The sequence below is a fragment of the Notechis scutatus genome, chromosome 2 (genome assembly GCF_049901735.1).
Source record: "Notechis scutatus isolate UNSWTSFEM ecotype Mainland chromosome 2, rNotScu1.2, whole genome shotgun sequence".
NCBI lineage: Eukaryota > Metazoa > Chordata > Lepidosauria > Squamata > Elapidae > Notechis > Notechis scutatus.
Window position 1 is genome coordinate 142,226,806 of NC_142010.1, and position 19,137 is coordinate 142,245,942.

Sequence of the window (19,137 nt, forward strand, 5' to 3'; positions counted from 1 at the left end):
TTTTTATGACTTATGAATTTACTACCATTCTACTTTTGGGGGGGAATTTCTCTCTGTTTTTTACTCCTTCCTCAGTAACCCAGACAGGTTCAGCTGAAAAAAATTGACTGGCCTCAAGTCACCCAGTGAATTCCATGGAAAAAACTTGACTTGAACTTCTAATACAGTTATGGATATTAGAGTTGAATATAAAGCTTGCTGCTATGGCCTGATAGGAAAAGATATAACACAGAAAAATTCTAGCTATTATCTTATGATTAAAAGTAGGGGAATGGAAATTTATTAAAATGATATAGGTAAATTTTGGCTAAGTGTAAATAAAGAAAAAATATGAAATGGTTATATGAACATCTCTGAAATAAATATAAGATATATTGTAGATTGGGGGATATACCATGTGGATCCTAAATATATTAGTTTTACTTTATATTTACTCTTTTTTGACTGTTTATTATATATCGGTCTTGAGAAAGTTAATGAAGATAATGTAAAATGTAAAATAATAATAGGTGGTAAGCTGAAAATAGAAATAGGGGATAAAGAATTGAAAATATATGTGAGGATGAAATGATCTTGATATTGAATTAATGAATTGAAATGTGAAACGAACATTTATTTAAAGATTAGTGGAATGGATAATGATTTGATGTGATATTAAATAAGAAAGTTGAGAAAGTAATTATAATTACATTTAATTTAATACAAGTACGTTTAATACAAGTAATTATAAATGTTGTAATCTGGAATCACATTGCTCACGTGAAGAGATGTGTAAAAAATAAAAATAAAAAACTTATATTAAAAAAAATTCTAGCTGCTATAAATTGTGGTAAGGTACTGGTGGGAGATATAGAGAAGCACTGAGAAACCCAATGAGGCTTGGCAGTGTCTATGTGGCTAAATATTTTTTTTCTTTTTTCAGGCATGCAAAATGAAAGTCCTCAAAAATGTGGATTTTGTGGCACAGACTACTACTCTACAAGAAACTCTGACTTTGTTATCACTGCTGAAGGTAAGAAATCTGTATGGAGTGTTGCTATCCAATGACTTTTAAAAAGATTAAATGCATTCAAGGATGTTAGATCTGAAAATGCCTGTTAATAATAACTAAATTTTGTTGTATTTAATTCTGCTTAGAATAGACTTAAAACATTTTGAATCTTAAACATTCACTGTAGACCCAGAAACCTTATATCCTACTTTCTGAAATGGACTGTTCAATTACAGCTGGAGATTACTTGAAATTTTAGAAGGCCTTAAAACACTGCAAAGGACCTTTAGGAAATAATATTTATTTGTCCTTTATACAGTATAGGTTTCTTTTATGTTATGTCTTATATTGATTGCTATATTGTTGCTGTTATTTGCATTGTACTGCATTGCTTTCCTTGTAATAAAAATTTACTCCCATCTGTGAGCACCTGTTACTAGTTTTCTTGCAAGCTTCTTACAAACTGCTTGCTCAACTCTGCTGGAAATAGATATCTGAATAAATTTTGTAGGGCAGGAGTAGAAAATTGGATTGTAGGGTGTTAATCTTTCCTTCAACTAGGGTATATGGTTGTTGGCAATTCCCAGAGTTCTCAATCAACATAAGCATTGTATGGGAATGATGGTGTTTGTGGTATAATTGGAGGTCTCTAGGCTTCCCATACCTGCCTTACAGGCTGTAGGTTTTGCCAAATAATAGGGGGCCATCTGGAGGGCACCAAGGTAGAAAAGATTCTCTGGATGGTGGTGGTGTTTTTTTTAAAAGAAGGCTGCCTTATTAGATATAAGGTATTTTAATTTCAGGAATACCTCATATGTGGGCCTAAAAATGCAGACTGTCCAAAAGAAGCTTCCACACAAACAACAGCATGTGACCGGGTCCTTCGGGCTTGCATCTACAGGTTTGGAGAAGGCTTGGACTGCCCTGGTCATTTAAAAAGCCTCCAGGCCCTAGCTGACATAGCTTATCATGGCTACATATCTGCAAGACTTCAATATGTTCCTCTGTATTTGGAAAGGCTACTCTACCATTTGCTGCGGGGAGCGGCTGCTAACGGCCCATCTGATACTTGCCTGGGATTTGCTGACCTTCTCTATGCTGATTTGTTGAAGCACCAGCCTCCCCAAGTGCCTGTTGATGACTATACCTCTATTGCCAAAAGTACATTTAGTGTGCTGTGGAAGACCACAGATGCCATGGCCAAAATGGAAAAAACGCCTGCTGAGTTTAAACTTGCACTCTCCACCCAGCTACAAGCAGTGCGTTTTTTAATACTCCTGGAGCACAACTCCTTTGCCCTTTTGCTCCATGAACCTCCATTCTTCACCTCCACAGTGGCCTGGCATGCTTCCGCTGCCTCTGTTTCTTTTGAGACCCGATGCAGCCCTCTGAAGAAGGAAGAAGCCTGTTTTCTCAGTGAGCAGCTTTCTCATCACTTGGTGGCAGCCATTTTGGAAAAGAATGGTTTAAGTGAACCTTTGCCCTTCCAGGACTGCCTCTGCATCTTTGAGCTTATGGTGATAAGAGTACGTTACCTCTGCAAAACTGGTTGCTTCAGACAGAGCAAGGAAGTTATTCAGCAGTCTAAAGGCTTCCTGAGAAAATCCAACAACGAGTCCCATTGCTTAAAACTCACTTTAGACATTCTCTTTGCTGGTGTTGAGCTGAATAAAGCACTGTTAGTTGCCAAAAACCCTGTAGGTCCTTTCTTCAGCCAAGCAGCAGAAGCTCTAAACTATTCTGTGGGTGCTCCAGAACCCCTCCTTAAAGTGCTGGCTGAAAGTGGCCAGTTGCTTGTAACTCCTTTATATGAGCATGCCAAGAAAGATAAACAGACGTTTTTTGATTTGGATGATACCCTGAAGGTTTCTACATTCATGGAAAGTTATTTCAGTCTGCTCTGCAAACTGCTAGATATGGTAAGTAAAGCTGTTTTTTAAATTCTTTTGGTTGAAATTCATGCTGCATCTCTTTGTAAATTTATGCGATTTAGATAAAAAAGCCAATTTTTCAAAATGGCTTTGTTTTGGAATGGATGGATCTGGAATGCTACTAGGTTACAGGTGTAGTGATGATGGAGAGGAGAAAGCGTTGACACTTCATTAATCTGTCTTGAGGTCTAGAAAGTTAGCTTTAAAAACAAGCTATTGCAGTTTATGTATACACCTGAGATTTACTCATAACTGCATTCCTCATATATAAGGTTTTCCCCCCACAAAAAAAGACATAATTTACCAATTGTCATCTAAATGTCATATTGGGCAAAAATAGGGAAGAATGGGAGATAAATCAGTGGCCGTTACTTTTTCTGGATTAAAAAGTCAGGAAGTCTACTAATTAGAGCATCAGGTTTTTTAAAAATTTCATATATTTCTGGATGGTGGTTTCTGCTAATTAAAATATGAATTGTCTTTTTCATTTCCTTTTATTTCCACAGGTTCCAAGAGACAATGTGAAACAGCAACAAGTTCTGGCGAAACTACTATATCATTATTTCCAATTATACACAACTGTGGTGTATGATTCTTTTCAGATGCTTCCGGTAAGGGAAATTCAGGAGTTACTTTGGTCTAATGAAATCTTGAATAGCAAATTTCCAGCCTGGGAAAGCAAGGCTGGGTTTTTCACCTTTGGGGAAAATACCTTTGCACAGGAAAAAATAAGGGGCATGACTCTAAAAAGCCACCAAATGGGCTAATATAGCGCAAAACATAGGTATGTGTCAGAGCAGAGACAAAGATAGTGCCTTCCTTGCCTCTTTTTATTTTCTACCTTGTCCGATAGGCAGCAAGGCTTTCTGTTGGGATCACAGCAGATCTTGGTAAAATGATCTTTGATTGCAAATAGAATTTAAGTATATTCTAATTAACATGTATTCTTCAGATTTTCTACAATTTATAGTTTTGGATTTGAAAGAATAATTTAGAAATAGGTTTGCTGGCAGGAACCTGCTGTCTGCCCATTCACTTAACAGTATGTGTTTTTTGTAACATCTAATGTTCCCATTTTGATGTAGCAAATATAGTTCTGTGATTCCAATTAAAAATTAATGACAATTGTTATCACTGGCGTCCCCCCTTTTAAAATGGTTTCTTTTACCCTGGTATGCCTGATTCAGCTCTTTTCAAGTGGCAGTCGTTACATTATCTAGGTTCTGAAAACAACAATTTCTATATTAGTTACCTTATTACGGTTATTCACACCCTCTTTGGCAAGAAACTAGCACTCATGATCATTAGAGCATCCATGTTTATATCTGAGTAAATAACAGCACAACATCCTGCTGCAGTTTTGCTTATGGTTTGTTTGGAATGAGAACGAATCAGTTTTAAATAAGGCTAACTCAATCACAGAATAAAAAGAGAATGGAATTGGCCTAAGAGTAAAAGGAGGATAGTCTGACTCTATTACATACTCATAGTGTCTAATAATAACACATGCAAGAAGTTACAGAGTGTTCTAATATGATTTTCTTCCCTTTTCCTCCCCCTTCTCCCTTTTCAATTTTCTAATTATAATAATAAAACTCAGGTTAAAATTTAGATTTGATTTCATGCTAACTGCCTTTGGATTCTCAGAACTGATTGCAAAGATAATTGAGGTGGCAGTCCACAGTCAGTCATAAGTGTTCTGCACAGTGTCACTTTAGTTTTGGAAGTTTTATTCTTGTTTCTCATCCTAAAACTTATGTATTAACTAACAGGGATTGGATTTTTGTGGGCTGCCACAGTTATTAGCATCTTTTCAAAGGATTGTTACCCGAATGCTAGAAATTCTGGAAGGACTCCCTAAGACAGACCAGGCTGAATATCTGGATCTCTCAGGTTGGTGTTTGGAGTAAGTTGCTTATATTTCCGGTTGTTAGTAAATAGGCAGACATATTTCATCATAAAATGCAAGCCAATTCCCTACCAACAGATCTATCTTGGCACCTCAGCTCTTAATTTCATGTCTTTGTCCCCTTGCAAGCAAATAATAAACAATCTAGATTCTTAGATAATTGTATAAATTACTGATGAAGATGAATAGCATCTTGAGTTGGTCAGTCAATGATTTAGTTCATGCACAGGCTACGATATAACTATTAATAAATAATATTCATTATGCAAACTGTTTTCAGAGCTAGTTTTGGTAGTCACAAGTAGCAGTTTAATACCACTTTAGTCTATTACTAAAACAAAAAAAGTTGAGAATTTTATCCTCCCTCCAAAAGAAAATGGCTTCTAGCTTGGTTGTCCCAAAGGTGCTATTTTCAAGAGGCAACTGAGCTTTCTTGTTTTTCTTTGAAGACATTTTGCTTCTCACCCAAGAAGCTTCCTCAGTTCTGACTGTATGGTGGGTAAGGATTTATACTCCTTGCAGACAGCTGGTCATTTGCATTCTTTTAGAATGCAAATTTAAGGCCACCTGGAGGTTTATCTGTGTTCTCAGGGTCACCTGAGTAGTGCAAATGGGTGTGGAGCCTTCTTGGAACTGCTGAAAGGACCGTGTTGTACACTGATAGATGATGATGTACCCCTCCCCCTCTGTTGAGAGAGGGCTGTTCAGTTTTGACACAGATGGCCTCTTTGACCCTCTTTCAAACCAGTGGCCCTCTCTGTCCAAAATGTGGACTTTGCTGTCTTCGAAAGAGAGTGGCCTTTGTCTTTTAAATGCAGATGGACTGTTGAATCTTGTCCTGATGGGTTTGTTCTCCTATGCTGTGCCATGTATTTATGAAGTAGGGCTTGTTTTATTTTCCCAATGTATCTGATCTGCAGATGGCTCACTCCATTGTGCTTGTATGTCAACTTTCATTTCCTCTGCTGATGAGGCTATTAGAAAGGGTAGTGTTGTTTTCTTCTTCCCTTGTAAATTTTATTCCTTTGAAGATGTTAATTGTTTCTTGTGTCTTCTCTAGTTACATTTTTTTATTATGAAGAAGGTGTTATTTACAAATCGAATCCACACTTTGGATTGTATGTGTGGGTATGCTGAAGTTTTTAGGTGTGTCATAAGAGGCTTCCTCTAGTTTAGATAATCACTTTTGGATGGCAGTTTAGATTACCAAAATAGATCACCACTGTCAAGAGCGAATACAGGTAGTCCTCAACTTACGACCACAATTGAGCCCAAAATTTCTGTTGGTAAATGAGACATTTGTTAAGTGAATTTTGCCCCATGTTATGATCTTTCAGTGAATCACTGCAGTTGCTAAGTTAGTAACATGGTTGTTAAGTAAATCTGGCTTCCCCATTGACTGCTTATCAGAAGGTCACAAAAGATGATCCCGTGATCTTGGGACACAGCAACAGTCATAAATATGAACCAGTTGTCAAGCATCTGAATTTCACATCATGGGGATGCTAGAAAGATGATAACTGAACAATTGTCATAAGTCACTTTTTTCAGTGCTGTTGTAACTCTGGACAGTCATTAAACGAACTGTTGTAAGTCAAGGACAGATTATTTGATTTATTCATTTAGAAACTGCTTGAAATCTATCTATGGCTTAGCATGATATATGAGCCTTTTAAGAAAGAACAAATGTTGGTCGTCTTGTCTTGGTTAAATCAATATATTGCTTTCATACAAATCTTTTTTCACCCAGGGAACTGGAAACAACTTACTGTTTGTTTAATGAGGTTTATTTACAACATACAGTTTTCTACAGGAAATACTACCCAAAGCAGATTTATTAGTCATTGTGGATGGTTTACAAATGTTTTTGTTCTTCTTACAGCATATTGTGTATCCCGCCTGGCCTATAGATTCTATTTTCATAAGATGTATGTAGAATCTAACTCCACAATGGGGCAATTCTGCGGATGGCTAGTCAAAAAGGCCAAATGCACAGACTTGCCCACAGAAAAGGTAATTATGTTTCCTTATAGTCTGAATGATGGCTATAGCATGAAATGAGAGTGGTGCGTGGGGCACAGGAACTATGAAATAAGACCGTTGATTTGCTGTTTTTGAGACAACCTCTAATTTTATGTGACAAAGGTTTTAAGCCTCCTATTTTATTAATGAAATGAAGCCAAGGTTTTCAACTTAGTTAAGGGTTTTGGCAAATCACTCTTTCCTAGACAGAACCTGTGGATGTTTTCCCCCCTATTCCCATATTCCAAACAAATTCAAATTAATTTATTTAGAGAATTTTTAATTTTATCTTAAATATAAATCTTGCTAACAAGCAAATGTTTTACAACCATTCTTACTAAGGTTAAGTGAATAATCACCGGTCATTAAGCAAATCCAGCTTTCTCAACTGATTTTTCTTGTTGGAAGCTGGCTGAGAAGGTACAAATTGCAATCACATGACCACAACTGCAACCATTGTAAATATGAGTCAGATGCCAAGCAACGGAATTGCAATCATGTAATTGTGGGGGTGGTGCAGCAGTTGTAACTTTGAGGACCATTTATAGGTGACTTTTTCTGAGGCTGTTTGCCAACCATAATCAGTTTCGTTAACCATATCCATCTTCAATATAGCTAATCCTCCACTTACAACCACAATTGAGCCTAAAATTTCTGTTGCTAAGTGAAAAGTTTGTTCAGTGAGTTTTGCCCCATTTTACGACTTGTTGCCCCGTCTATTGAGTGAATCACTGTAGTTAAGTTAGTAACATGGTTGTTAAGTGAGTCTGGCTTCTCCATTGACTTGGCTTGTCAGAAGGAGATCATATGACCCCAGGACACTGCAACCATCATAAATATGAACCAGTTCTCAAGCATCCAAATATAAATCACGTGACCTTGGGGATAAGTGTGGGAAACAGTCATAAGCCACTTTTTTCAATGCCATTGAAACTTCAATTGGGATTAAGCAAACTGTTGTAAGTCGAGGACTACCTTACTTTCCTGGATAATTTCTTGATATCATTTCTCTGGACCATGCAATTTTACAAAACTAATTTCATGGGTTTACACCTATATCTAATCATTCCCTTCACTCTTAATTTTGGATTCCTCTGCTTGCCTGGAATTCAGTGAATCAACTAATACCGTAGTATCCAAAGACAGGAACTCTCTGATAGGGTTGCTTAAAGTCTAATCAGCATAAAGAGCCTGAAATTCCTTAGGGCTTCTTAATTTTTTATTGTTTTTTATTATTCTTTTTAGTATGGTTAAATGATTTTTGTTATATCTTTAGTTATTTTGTTTTGTGTTTTTATGTTAACTTTGTGCACTGCTCAGAATCATGCATGTGAGGTGGTCAGTTATGTAAATTTACAAAATAAACACATAAAAATTGGGAGAACTACTTCTGCCTGACATCCCATTATTTGCATTGAGTGTTGAAGTCCTAGAATAGCTTAGTAATTTAAGCAAAGTCTTATAATTCACAGTTGTTTGATATGGGAGGAGCCTCTAAACTTGTGGACTGTTGGAGGAGTCTCTCTTTGCCACCCTGAATGTTTCTCTTTCTCTTTCCAGCTAAACAACTGCTTTAAGCTGCAAGTAGAAAACTACAGGAAGCTGGGCTTGCTAGAGGAGAGTCTTCAAACTGTAGTCCTCTGGTTGGCTTCTCATCATAGCAAGATTACAGAACAGATGGTGGAGCCTGTCTGCTTCTGGGTCAAAGTCAAAATGGACGCCAATAAAAATGGGGCTGATAATTTGAGATTGAAGTAAGAAATGAATTAAAAATTGGGTCTCCTGTTCAAAACTGTCAACATTGGAATTGTTTCTTTAATTGTTTAATTAGGAATTGATATTGTTTTTGTTTCTTGCCATTCTAGTAAAGTAGAAATAATGAGGCTGATGTTTCTCCTTCTTGCCATTTAAATTTTTCTTCTGCAGGAAGAATCTGTTGTTTTCCTTCTTAAGAATTAAACATTTACTTTACGTTACTTTACTTTGTTTATTTAAATTTTCACCCGTGCCACCCATCTCCCTCAAAGAGATGGAAATTTGCATGTTTTGCATTTCTACAAGGGGTCATCCTCCTATTCGGGGCCTATCCAAAATAAGAGGGCTTCTGTTCATGGAAATGCTACAAGGCTGAGGAACTTGTAGTACTTGAAGGATCCCAGATTCCAGTGTCCTTCAGCACTGGCCATGTCAATTGAGGCAAATGTGAGCTGGCAAGATAAATTTGGAAAGAATGCTATTTGGTGCCTTAACCAGCCAAATATTTTTTATGATAGATTGCTGTTTAATAAGGCTGCTTGGCTTTTTCAAGGTCTGCCAAGATTGGCTTGACACTGCCATCTTCTGTGACTATAGGGTGATTTTGTGGGGTGGGAGATGACCTTAAACCTAAAAGGTTTTATCAGTAGAAAAAGCTGGTGCTGAAAAGTATCCATTTTAAAGCACTCTCTTGAAGAAGATGCACCTTAAAAATGCTGTTATGTTTAAAAAATGCATTAAACGACCCAAACACACAAAAATGTTTTATAGTGAAACAAGTATCTCTGCCCATTTATATGAAACACCCTCAAAATACTATATAAAGCATGGTGTGACACTTTACTTAATAGAAGCTGCATGTCTTTGTTTTATGTCTTTTCTAATTTCTATTCTTGTTTGCCTTCTATATTGATTACAGGACTCTGAAGGAAGGTCTTGAAGAGTATCACTTAGACGATGAGATCCTTGTGAAAGTGCTGTTGGAGGAACTGAAGGCATACAAAGCTGAGCGAGTTGACACTGGCCAAGAGCGCTTCAATGTGATCTGTGACCTCCTAGATATATGTTCAGAAGGCAGCCAATGGGTCCATGAAAGAGCTTTCATCCTGGTAGAATTGGCCCAGGTGCTGTGCTATCATGATTATAGTGAGCAGACAGAATGGTGAGGATGTGTTTAATATAATTTGATGATAGCTATATTATTTACCCATGAATGGGATGTGGTGGCTCAGTGGCTAAGATGCTGAGCTTGTCGATCGGAAAGGTTGGCAGTTTGGCGGTTCGAATCCCTAGCACCGCGTAACGGAGTGAGCTCCCGTTACTTGTCCCAGCTTCTGCCAACCTAGCAGTTCAAAAGCATGTAAAAATGGAAGTAGAAAAATAGGGACCACTTTGGTGGGAAGGTAACAGCGTTCCATGCACCTTTGGCATTTAGTCATGCCGGCCACATGACCACGGAGGTGTCTTCGGACAGCACTGCCCCCTAGAGCCAGAAACGACTAGCGTGTATGTACGAGGGGAACTTTTACCTTTATATGCTTTACCTCAAGTCCTACTTTGGATACCGTTCCATTGAAATGATGCTCAGTATTTAAAAAGAACTTGAAATGGAATCTGCCAGAGCTTCAGTGTCTTGTTTCTGGTATCTTGTTTTCCTTCTCTTGGTTTTGTCTTTTCATGGTTTGAGTGTGGACTTTTGAGTGTAGAAATGAGTTAGGAGACAGTCAACCTTGCTTGCTAACAAAAGCTTGCTGGCTGATGCTACAAAACTGATACATGTAAGGATCAATTGCCACTTCAAAAATACTAATACTAATAATTAGGGTACTGGACCTTTGCATATTTTAAGTGCTGCTGTGCCATAATTTCTAATTAAAGTGTTCGTATCTCTTATACAAAAAAGAGAAGGAACTTATCAGTTATTTATACAGGGATTGGATGCATTTAGATATAATAATCTAGAACTGATGAAAATGCTAGCTAAACTAACTTGAAATGAACAAGCAATCTTCTGACCATATCACTTATGTTTTCTGAGCATATGAGAGCCCAATTGCAAAAAAAAAAATTCTCAGCAATTGTCTGTAATCATGTCTGAAATGATTTGTTAAATGTAGTCTTCTCTCTTGTAGTTCTGCTCTGGATTCTATAAATGAAGCCCTGCGGTTGTTAGAATATGTGCCAAAGACTCTACAGAATGAGGAACAGCTCCAGGATAATAAGGCCCAGGCTTTACTCTGGCTTTATATTTGCACAGTTGAGGACAAAATGCATGAGGTATGTGTCTTAAAGCAAAATAGCACAAAACTCAACCAGCTAAATTCTGATTTGTGTCTATTCTATTCTCCAGAGAGCAGGGGGACTAAAACGGCTAAGAAAGCCACTGGAAGAAAGATGGTGTTAGTTTATTTTAACTAAAAATGAGAAAAGAGTGCAGAAATATTTACTTTGCTATATTCCTGGTATTAAATGACAGTATAATTTAAAGTTATCCCAAAATGTACAAATCCAGTATAGATATTATTATTTTGTATGAATTGATAGTAGGAAATAATATCTCAAGCATTCATTCACAGATGAAACTTGAGTTTAAAACAAGATCCCCGTTAGCATATAATATAATTCGGGGGTGTCAAACTCACATCATGGTGGTGTCACATGACATATCGGGGCTTTTTTCCCCCCCTTCGCTAAACCGGGCATGGGCTTGGCCAGGGTGTGACACATCCGCCCCACAGTCCAGGAGTTTGACATCCCTGATATAATGCATCTTGCAGGAGGGGCTCAATGAAATCTCTCTGGTAGCTTTGAAGTTCTCTTATCCAAAGTTGTGGCATAAGGGGCATAGAGGAACAGAGACAGCAAGAACACAGTCTGGCTTACATATTTGTCTGGCTTATTTATATACTAAATATGCTGTTTGCAATACTTAATGAGTTTAATGTCAGTTCTCCTCTCTCAAACAGAGTATCAAGCAAGAGCAGAGAACCAGAAATACTCAGGGACAAAAAGACACAGAAGTTCTTCAGAGCTTTGAAACCAATGATCTCACTTATGAGGATAAATCCCATGATGACAAGTTCCTGTATCTTGGCATTGCATTTAATCTATGTGCAGATTCTGGTGAGGAAATGTATTTTGCTATTGGACAAGGGAACTGTTAAATTCAAAGAGGCATTAAATTAAATAAAAAGAGTAATAAATAATAAGACTGACAGGGTTCTTGTAATCCTGTACCTTTCTGGGAATAAACAGCAGACATGGGTCTTATTAGTGATATTATGCAAGGATAGGAGACAGGAGACATATTTATGCCGGTAGAAATGAGAGGATATTTTTTATTATTCTTTCTAAGGCATTCTTTTTAACTTTTCAACATTCAACTTTCCTCCCCTTGGACTACTTTACCAAGCATAAGTTTCCATTTTAGTTTGAAAACAATGTCATAAACAGGGGTCCCCTAGTTGGGAACTAGGCCACGCATGCTGCGGGCAAGTACATGAAACCATCCCCTTATTGGTTTATTTGTTCAAAGTTAAAATAAGACATTTTGCAATAGTCTGGCAACCCTTTATGGACTTTTTGCTAATGCCAGGAATGAAAAGCTGATACTTCATGGATTTGCTTATAGATAAGGGATAAAATATTGAATCAAGAGATACCTGTTTAACTATAAGGGATGAAGCGTTATTAAATTGTATATATTTGTTGTGATGAAGATTAGAAGTCACTTCTTTATAATTTTTTTCTCTTTTTTTTCTTCCTTTAGTTCTTTTTTCCATTCTCTTATTTCTCTAGTTTGTATTATTTTTACTACTGTAATTAAAACTCTTAATAAAAATTATATTTGAAAAACAACTTTCAATATCTAATCAAGATTAAAATCAGTGATGCCTTTTAGATCACCTCAATCCAATATCATTCTGAAGCTTTGTAACTAAGCAAAATAGTTAATCCTGCTTGGAAATTTTCTACTGGAAACACTTAAATAGAAAACAGGAAGTCTGAATTTAGACTCCATAACCAAGTTATACAATAACACAAAGTTTATGCAATAACACAAAGATTTCTTAATTTCAGTTTTTCTTCTTTATAGAAGTTCTTTTGTTGGAAAAAATTAAAAACAAATGAGCATAATATAAAAGTGCAACTTGTAGCAACAATAACTATAAACACAACATATTTTTAAAAAGAAAAGGTGTTTCATACTGCAAATTCAAAGGATTTGCCAAGGAGCAGCATTCCATGCCATAATTAAGAAGTATATTGCTTCAATTGTTAACCCTGTTACCTCACACAAGGGTAGTAAAGGAGAGTTTGTTACTACCCCAGTGTTTTTATCCATATGGGAGGCAACAGGCTGGAAAAAACCCAAAATAATTGAATTTCAAGCTGTGTTTAGTGGACATATATATTGTTCGCCTGCGACTTGCTGCTGAGGTCATTAGGCAAAGGTCTTCAGCAGTTCTGTGGTGCTCAGGGAATGGTTTTACCTGTTCTTTCTCAGGTTGCTTAGTATGCAGCAGATGAGCTCCTCAGAGAGACAAAAATAGGGTTGGGTCTGGCTGTTTGTAGAAATGCACATAGAGACAGTCCTCAACTTATGACCACCACGGACCCCAACATTTCTGTTAAGTGAGACATTTGTTAAGTGAATTTTGCCCCATTTTACGACCTTTCTTACCTCAGTTGTCAAATGAATCACTGCAGTTGGTAAGTTAGTAACCCGGTTTTTAAATGAACCTGGCTTCCCCCATTGACTTTGCTTGTCAGAAGGTTGCAGAAGGGGATCTTGGGACACCGCAATGATCACAAATATGAACCAGTTGCCAAGCCTCTGAATTTTGACCACATGATCATGGGGATGCTGGAAAGGTCGTAACTATGAAAAATGGCAGTCACTTTTTTCAGTGGTGTTGTAACTTTGAACAGTCACTAAACATTGTAAATTGTGGACTGTCTATATTCTGGCACTTTCACACAACATTACTTGATTAGCAGAAGGCAAATATAGTCTTCTAATTGTTCCACGCTTTCCTCTCCTTAGACTGCTTTACCAAAATTTGGCAATAGAATTGTAACAGGTATGAGACATGACTCGGTCTCTTTTAAAACAAGTCCTCTTCTGTTCAGATGGGACATGTCTTAGTAATGATATACTTTTGACGATGGTCTGGGCCTATGCTCCCTACACTGAAGGCAGAATTGAGCTACAACATTCCTATTAAATTTGCAATCTGTCTTTGCCTAAACCCTTTGCTTTCTTTCTAGTGCAATCCAGATGTTTGGACGATGCCCTTGCCTTGTGGAAACAGCTCCTATCAAAAGGCAGCGTCCCAGCTGTGCGGAGCATTGAACAGACAGCAGCATCCCTGCATATCATGGCAGCTTTATATAGAATGATGGGAAAGGTATATTAAGTGCTGGCCATTTTGTCTGGGAATTTTTTATAACCTGACTTTGCTCCTTCAGCTTTCTTGAGGTTTGCTCTTTTTTTTTTCTTTCCTTCCTATACCAACCCTCTCTTGCCTGTCTGGGATACAGGTAGTCCTCAACATACGACCACAATTGAGCCCAAAATTTAGGGTGCGAAGTGAGAAATTTGTTAATTTGCCTCATTTTACGACTTTTCTCAGCACATTTGTTAAGTGAATCACTGAAGTTCTTAAATTAGAAACACGGTGAATTTGACTTTCCCATTGACTTTGCTTGCCAGAAGGTCACAAAAGCTGATCACATGGCCCAAGGACTCTGCAACTGCCATAAATATGAACCAGTTGCCAAGCATTTGAATTTTGATCACGTGACCATGGAGATGCCACAATGGTCATAACTGTGTAAAATGGTCACAAGTCACTTTGTTCAGTGCTGTTGTAAGTTCAAACAGTCACTAAGTGAACTGCTATAAATCTAGGACTACCTGTACTTAGGTAAAGTCTTGTGCCTCAGGAATTAAAGAAGATGAGAGATGACAACTGTTTATGGACCTCACAAATGTGATGCATCTTTTCTGCTCTTAACTACAAATGTTAACTCTTCCCAATCAGATTATAGGAGAAAGAGTGGCCTTCAACATGTTGCTATTACCTGCTGTTTTGTTCTCAAGCATGCAGTGTTACCAGTAGAAAATTTCCAAGCAAGATTAACTATTTTGCTTAGTTATAATAACTAAGTCAGAATGATATTGGATTGAGGTGCTCTAAAACAAGTTCCCCAACGTTTCCGGCTTTGCAGATCTGAGTGGGGGGGAGGGAGAAAGAGAACGGTTCCATGCGAGCAGCCGGCAGTAGTGGTTTACACGAGTGGCATGCACATACCCCTGCCGCTCGCTTAAATAGAGTGTGCCTGTTTGCGCAAGTGAGGATGAGTGTGCGCGCTCAAAGGGCTGTTTCCATGGCCCTGGCAAACACCTCATGGTCCACAGGTTGGGGAACCCTGCTCTAAAAAGCAGCTTTGATTTTAACCTTGACTGGTTATGAATTACTAGACTAGTGAAGGAAGGAGTGGAGAGTCCCCGGCCTTCCAGCATAGCCAGTGGGCAAGGACTGTGGGAATTATGAATACGAGAAGACTCGAAGCTCTGCAGGTTTCCCGAATGTGTATGCATGGTGGAAATGTTAATACTGGTTGCAAGAACTAAGTCAAAATGTACAAAGGAGTTTGTGGAAGTATATTAGCCATAGAACAAACTTGAGGTAGTCCTCATTTAAACAACTTCAATTGGTTTTGGTGAAATGGCCGCTAAGCGACATGTTGCAATACCAGTGTTACTCTCCAGCATGCGTTGCTGTCAGAACAGCAAAATTTGGGTATAAATGCAGACATTGGTGAGAATTTTTTTTTAACCTTTATTACCACTGTATGTGCAAACAAGGCAGTTGCTAAACAAGGACTACTTCTGGTTTTATTTGTAGCATCCACCTGTACTTTTTCACCCATTGGCTGTCATAAAAGGATGCTAATTGGCAGTTTGTTTTTTTTAAATAAAAATGTTTTGAATCTCTAGCATTCTGTGAGTTTTTGTGAGATTGTGTAGTCTGTCAGTATACGCATGTTTTTAAAAAACACAGTGGGAACATTAGTCATAAAGATCTTAAAGCCTGTAAAAGTGAGTAGCAGATGCTTAGAATTATGGCTTTCCAGCTTCTTGCCGTTGTTCTGTTTTCTTGCACTTCTGTAATTGCAGGAACATTAGAAAAAGTAGGTGATGCAGTTTTTTCAAAGCAAGCACCGTCATACATACTTATTTTAAAATGGAACACCTTTCCAAAACATTGAGTCGGCATTTTGAATGAATTCTTGCAATAGAATAAAATATGACATGCAGTATGTATGATAGTTCTCTGTATGATTTCTGTTCTGTCCAGGTTTATGTTTGAAAGTTTTTTTCCAATCAGAAAGAAAGCAAAGTAGATGGCCAGCTGGTGACCAGTGGCTATGGCAGCTTTATTTGGAAGTTAATGGCCATAAAATTGCTAATAAAGTACTAACAGTTTCAGTTTTTGTTCAATTTCTGTGAAATGAAAGTCTCCAGCAACACACTTGTATGCGTTGCTTGTTTTGTGGCCTTCCGCACTGACTGAATAACCAGGCTTGGAACTTCAGTTTGTTTCTGGTTCAGGGAAAAAAGGGAAGAGTAGGTTATTCAACTCCAGTAATAATTTCCAAAGTGCATATTGTTTTAGCTTATGTACTTTGAATCTAAGACAATATTTCTGTTTAAACAATGGCAACTTTTCTCTCAGTTCTACCGGAACAGGTTTGGGCCATCGTATTTTTCCAGAATGTTATAGCTGGTCATCTCTATTCCACATATTACATTACCATCCTCTACATTTCCTGTTGTACCCTCCCCCTCAAAGTTATGTATCTAAATATATTGTTCTGTGTTTATTTTGCAGCCACTAGAGGCTATAGAGAGCTTTTTCCTCATAACAGCTCTTTCTGGTGCACTTAAAGATTTTGTTGGAAAAACCAGTGCCTTGTGCCAAATAGTTAAGCTCCTTCTTCAGCTGGAGTGTCCCGGTTATGCCAAGGTGAGTATGAAGTGTGGTCACAACAGAACTATCCCAACAGACTGCACATCGCAAGCCCTTTGTTTATAGCCAATTGTTATGCTGTTGGTCCATTTAGGTCTGCCCATGCATATAGTACAACTAAAATTCTGCAACAGGAGATTTCTGGAATTGGACCTTGAAGTTTATGCGCCCAAAATACATGATTTGCTAAAATGATCTCCAGTATTGGAAACATGGCGTTTAATGTATTTCTCCTGATTGTTATCACGTTCTGGTTTACTGTTTTTAATTTTTTTAAAATACCATAAAAGAACATTGCAAGTGTAAAAAAAAATCATAATATAGCTAAAATCCAGATTCAGGTGTCATAAAAGAATATTTCTTGTCTCTCATGAAGGAGGAATAAGAAGGGGAAAGTAGACTACGTATAAATGCAGCATTTTGTTTGTTCATAGTAAACTAAGGCAAGCCATGAAAGCAGTAGATTGCCATATGTCTCCCAACGACTGACTCCCAATGACAGTTCACATCAATCAATAAAGAAATTAAAATATAATCAATAAGATGTAAAAGATGGCGAAAAAAGGTGGAATGAAACAAAAAAGAACCCATTCTTCCTTGCCAAAGGCCTGCTGGAGAGTTAGGCCTTGATTGCCCTTCTAAACAAAAACAAAGTAGGGACCATCCGGATTTCACAGGCAACCTCATTCCAGAGGGAAGGAGGGCTATTGCAGAGAAACTGCAGTTCCTGGTCCTGAGAGATGATGTTTAATTAAGGAACCCAGAGCCCATCAACCCTGCCAGATTGGATTGCCTGGGCAAATGCTATGGAAATCAGATGGGCTTAAGAAACAAGGTTCTTTGCCATGTAAGAGTTTATAGGTAGCACCTGAATCACACCTAGAAGCAAACTGACAACTAGGGAAGCTTACAAAGCATAGGCGGTACATGCACATACCAAGACATGCCCGTTACTGCTTGTGCCGCTACGTCCTGGACCACTTGAAGCTTCTGGAGGGCGAGGGGTGTTTTCAAAGGCTGGATCATTTAGAGTGTTGCAGCATCACCTTTGCTTCTATTATATAAGCTTCTTGAGAGGAAAAGTCAACCTTACATTCTAGAAGGGAAGGTACATGAAGGAACAGTCTCCTTAAAAGATTTTTCACAACTTAAGAGTCTTTAGCGCTTAGACTGTTGAGAGATGAATTGCTGGTGGTCAAACATTCTCCTTTTAAATGCTAGTGAGCTACCTGTTCTGAAAATGTCCCCCGCCCCCTTTTTTTTTTTTTTAGACTCTTTTAAAGGAAGCTGAACTATGCTTGAAAAATGTGGATGGAAATAATAGCTCCTACTTGCTGATGAATCAAACACTGGCTGTGCTCCATAGCAAGCTGCATTTAGCAAACTGCAAGGTATTTGTGGTAGAATGTCTTTCAAATATAAAAAAAAAATATCAAAATAATTTCTGTAATAGCCTAACTTGGTGTTTAAGCCTTACGCAAACTTTCTGGAAACAGTGAGATTTGACCAGTTCTAACCACCCTTTGCTGCTGACACCGGATTTGAACTCTAAAACGACTCTTGATTGTGATTTTGTATGCTCTACATCCTCTAAGCTTTTTAAAAATTAGTTTGTTTGACTACAGCTCTTCCATCTTGTGTGAACACTTGGATAAAGCACTGAAGTTAAAATTTAAACGAAATTAAATGCATTCAATATGAGTGTTCCCTCATGGATATTAGAGTGGAAACCCTTCTGTCACATTAAGGAATTACTAAGCAGTAATAAACTCTGGAGGCCTGAAGCCAAGGAACAGGGGTTGCAACTGAACTGGGGTCATTGGTTGTATGCTCCCACTTTAGAGATAATCAGAAACAGTGGGCATCTGCAGTTGAGTCAACAGTCACAGCCAACCAATACATTGGGAAAAACAAAGGAGTACAACTAATGAGCTTTTTTTTTTCTGAACTACAAAAACGAAGGAAGAAAGTCTCAAAGCAGAGATATATGTACACCGGCAGAAACAGGTCACATCTCACTAGTTTCTCCTGGGAGGAGGGGAAGTCTTCAGATCTTACCAATGTTTGTCAGCCTACAACTTACAGAGCCACCCTTAAGGGAGCTCCAAGGTCACCTGCTCTTTTTAATTTTTTTTAACATTTTGGAGTCATAAATAAACTGTTGTAAGTTGAGGACCACCTGTACTTCACAACTATTGCTAAAAGCTCAGCTGGTGTAAGATGCAAGCAGGCCTATCTGAAACTGAGACATATAAGCAGAACGCTGCTATAGTAGAGTTATAAGATCTTTAGTTTTGTAGTAATTGGGCTATTTAAATAATTCCTGTCAAAGCAATGCCTGTGCAATAGCCTCCTATCAAATATAGGATCTACATCCTCATTCCTGATACAGTGCTTAGAAAAGCTTTTGAGTTCGGTTTTTCCAGCCTTCATTCGGACGCTAAGGTGTTCGTTGGTTAGAGGTTTATGGGATGGGTGATGACTTAGGTT

The 19,137-nt window shown here is 37.8% G+C and overlaps 1 protein-coding gene across 1 annotated transcript in view; it reads left to right on the forward strand.

Moving 5' to 3' along the window:
• The window catches only part of ESPL1 (extra spindle pole bodies like 1, separase), a 45,987-nt gene that overhangs the window by 2,954 nt on the left and 23,896 nt on the right, over window positions 1–19,137 (forward strand). The window contains exons 2-13 of the mRNA XM_026673949.2: window positions 923–1,012; window positions 1,795–2,910; window positions 3,429–3,533; window positions 4,695–4,815; window positions 6,714–6,844; window positions 8,414–8,607; window positions 9,528–9,770; window positions 10,741–10,885; window positions 11,575–11,731; window positions 13,880–14,019; window positions 16,510–16,644; window positions 17,919–18,038. Coding sequence (XP_026529734.1) covers window positions 932–1,012; window positions 1,795–2,910; window positions 3,429–3,533; window positions 4,695–4,815; window positions 6,714–6,844; window positions 8,414–8,607; window positions 9,528–9,770; window positions 10,741–10,885; window positions 11,575–11,731; window positions 13,880–14,019; window positions 16,510–16,644; window positions 17,919–18,038 — 2,688 coding nt within the window. The 5' untranslated portion in view covers window positions 923–931. The remainder of the gene's footprint in view (window positions 1–922; window positions 1,013–1,794; window positions 2,911–3,428; window positions 3,534–4,694; window positions 4,816–6,713; window positions 6,845–8,413; window positions 8,608–9,527; window positions 9,771–10,740; window positions 10,886–11,574; window positions 11,732–13,879; window positions 14,020–16,509; window positions 16,645–17,918; window positions 18,039–19,137) is intronic.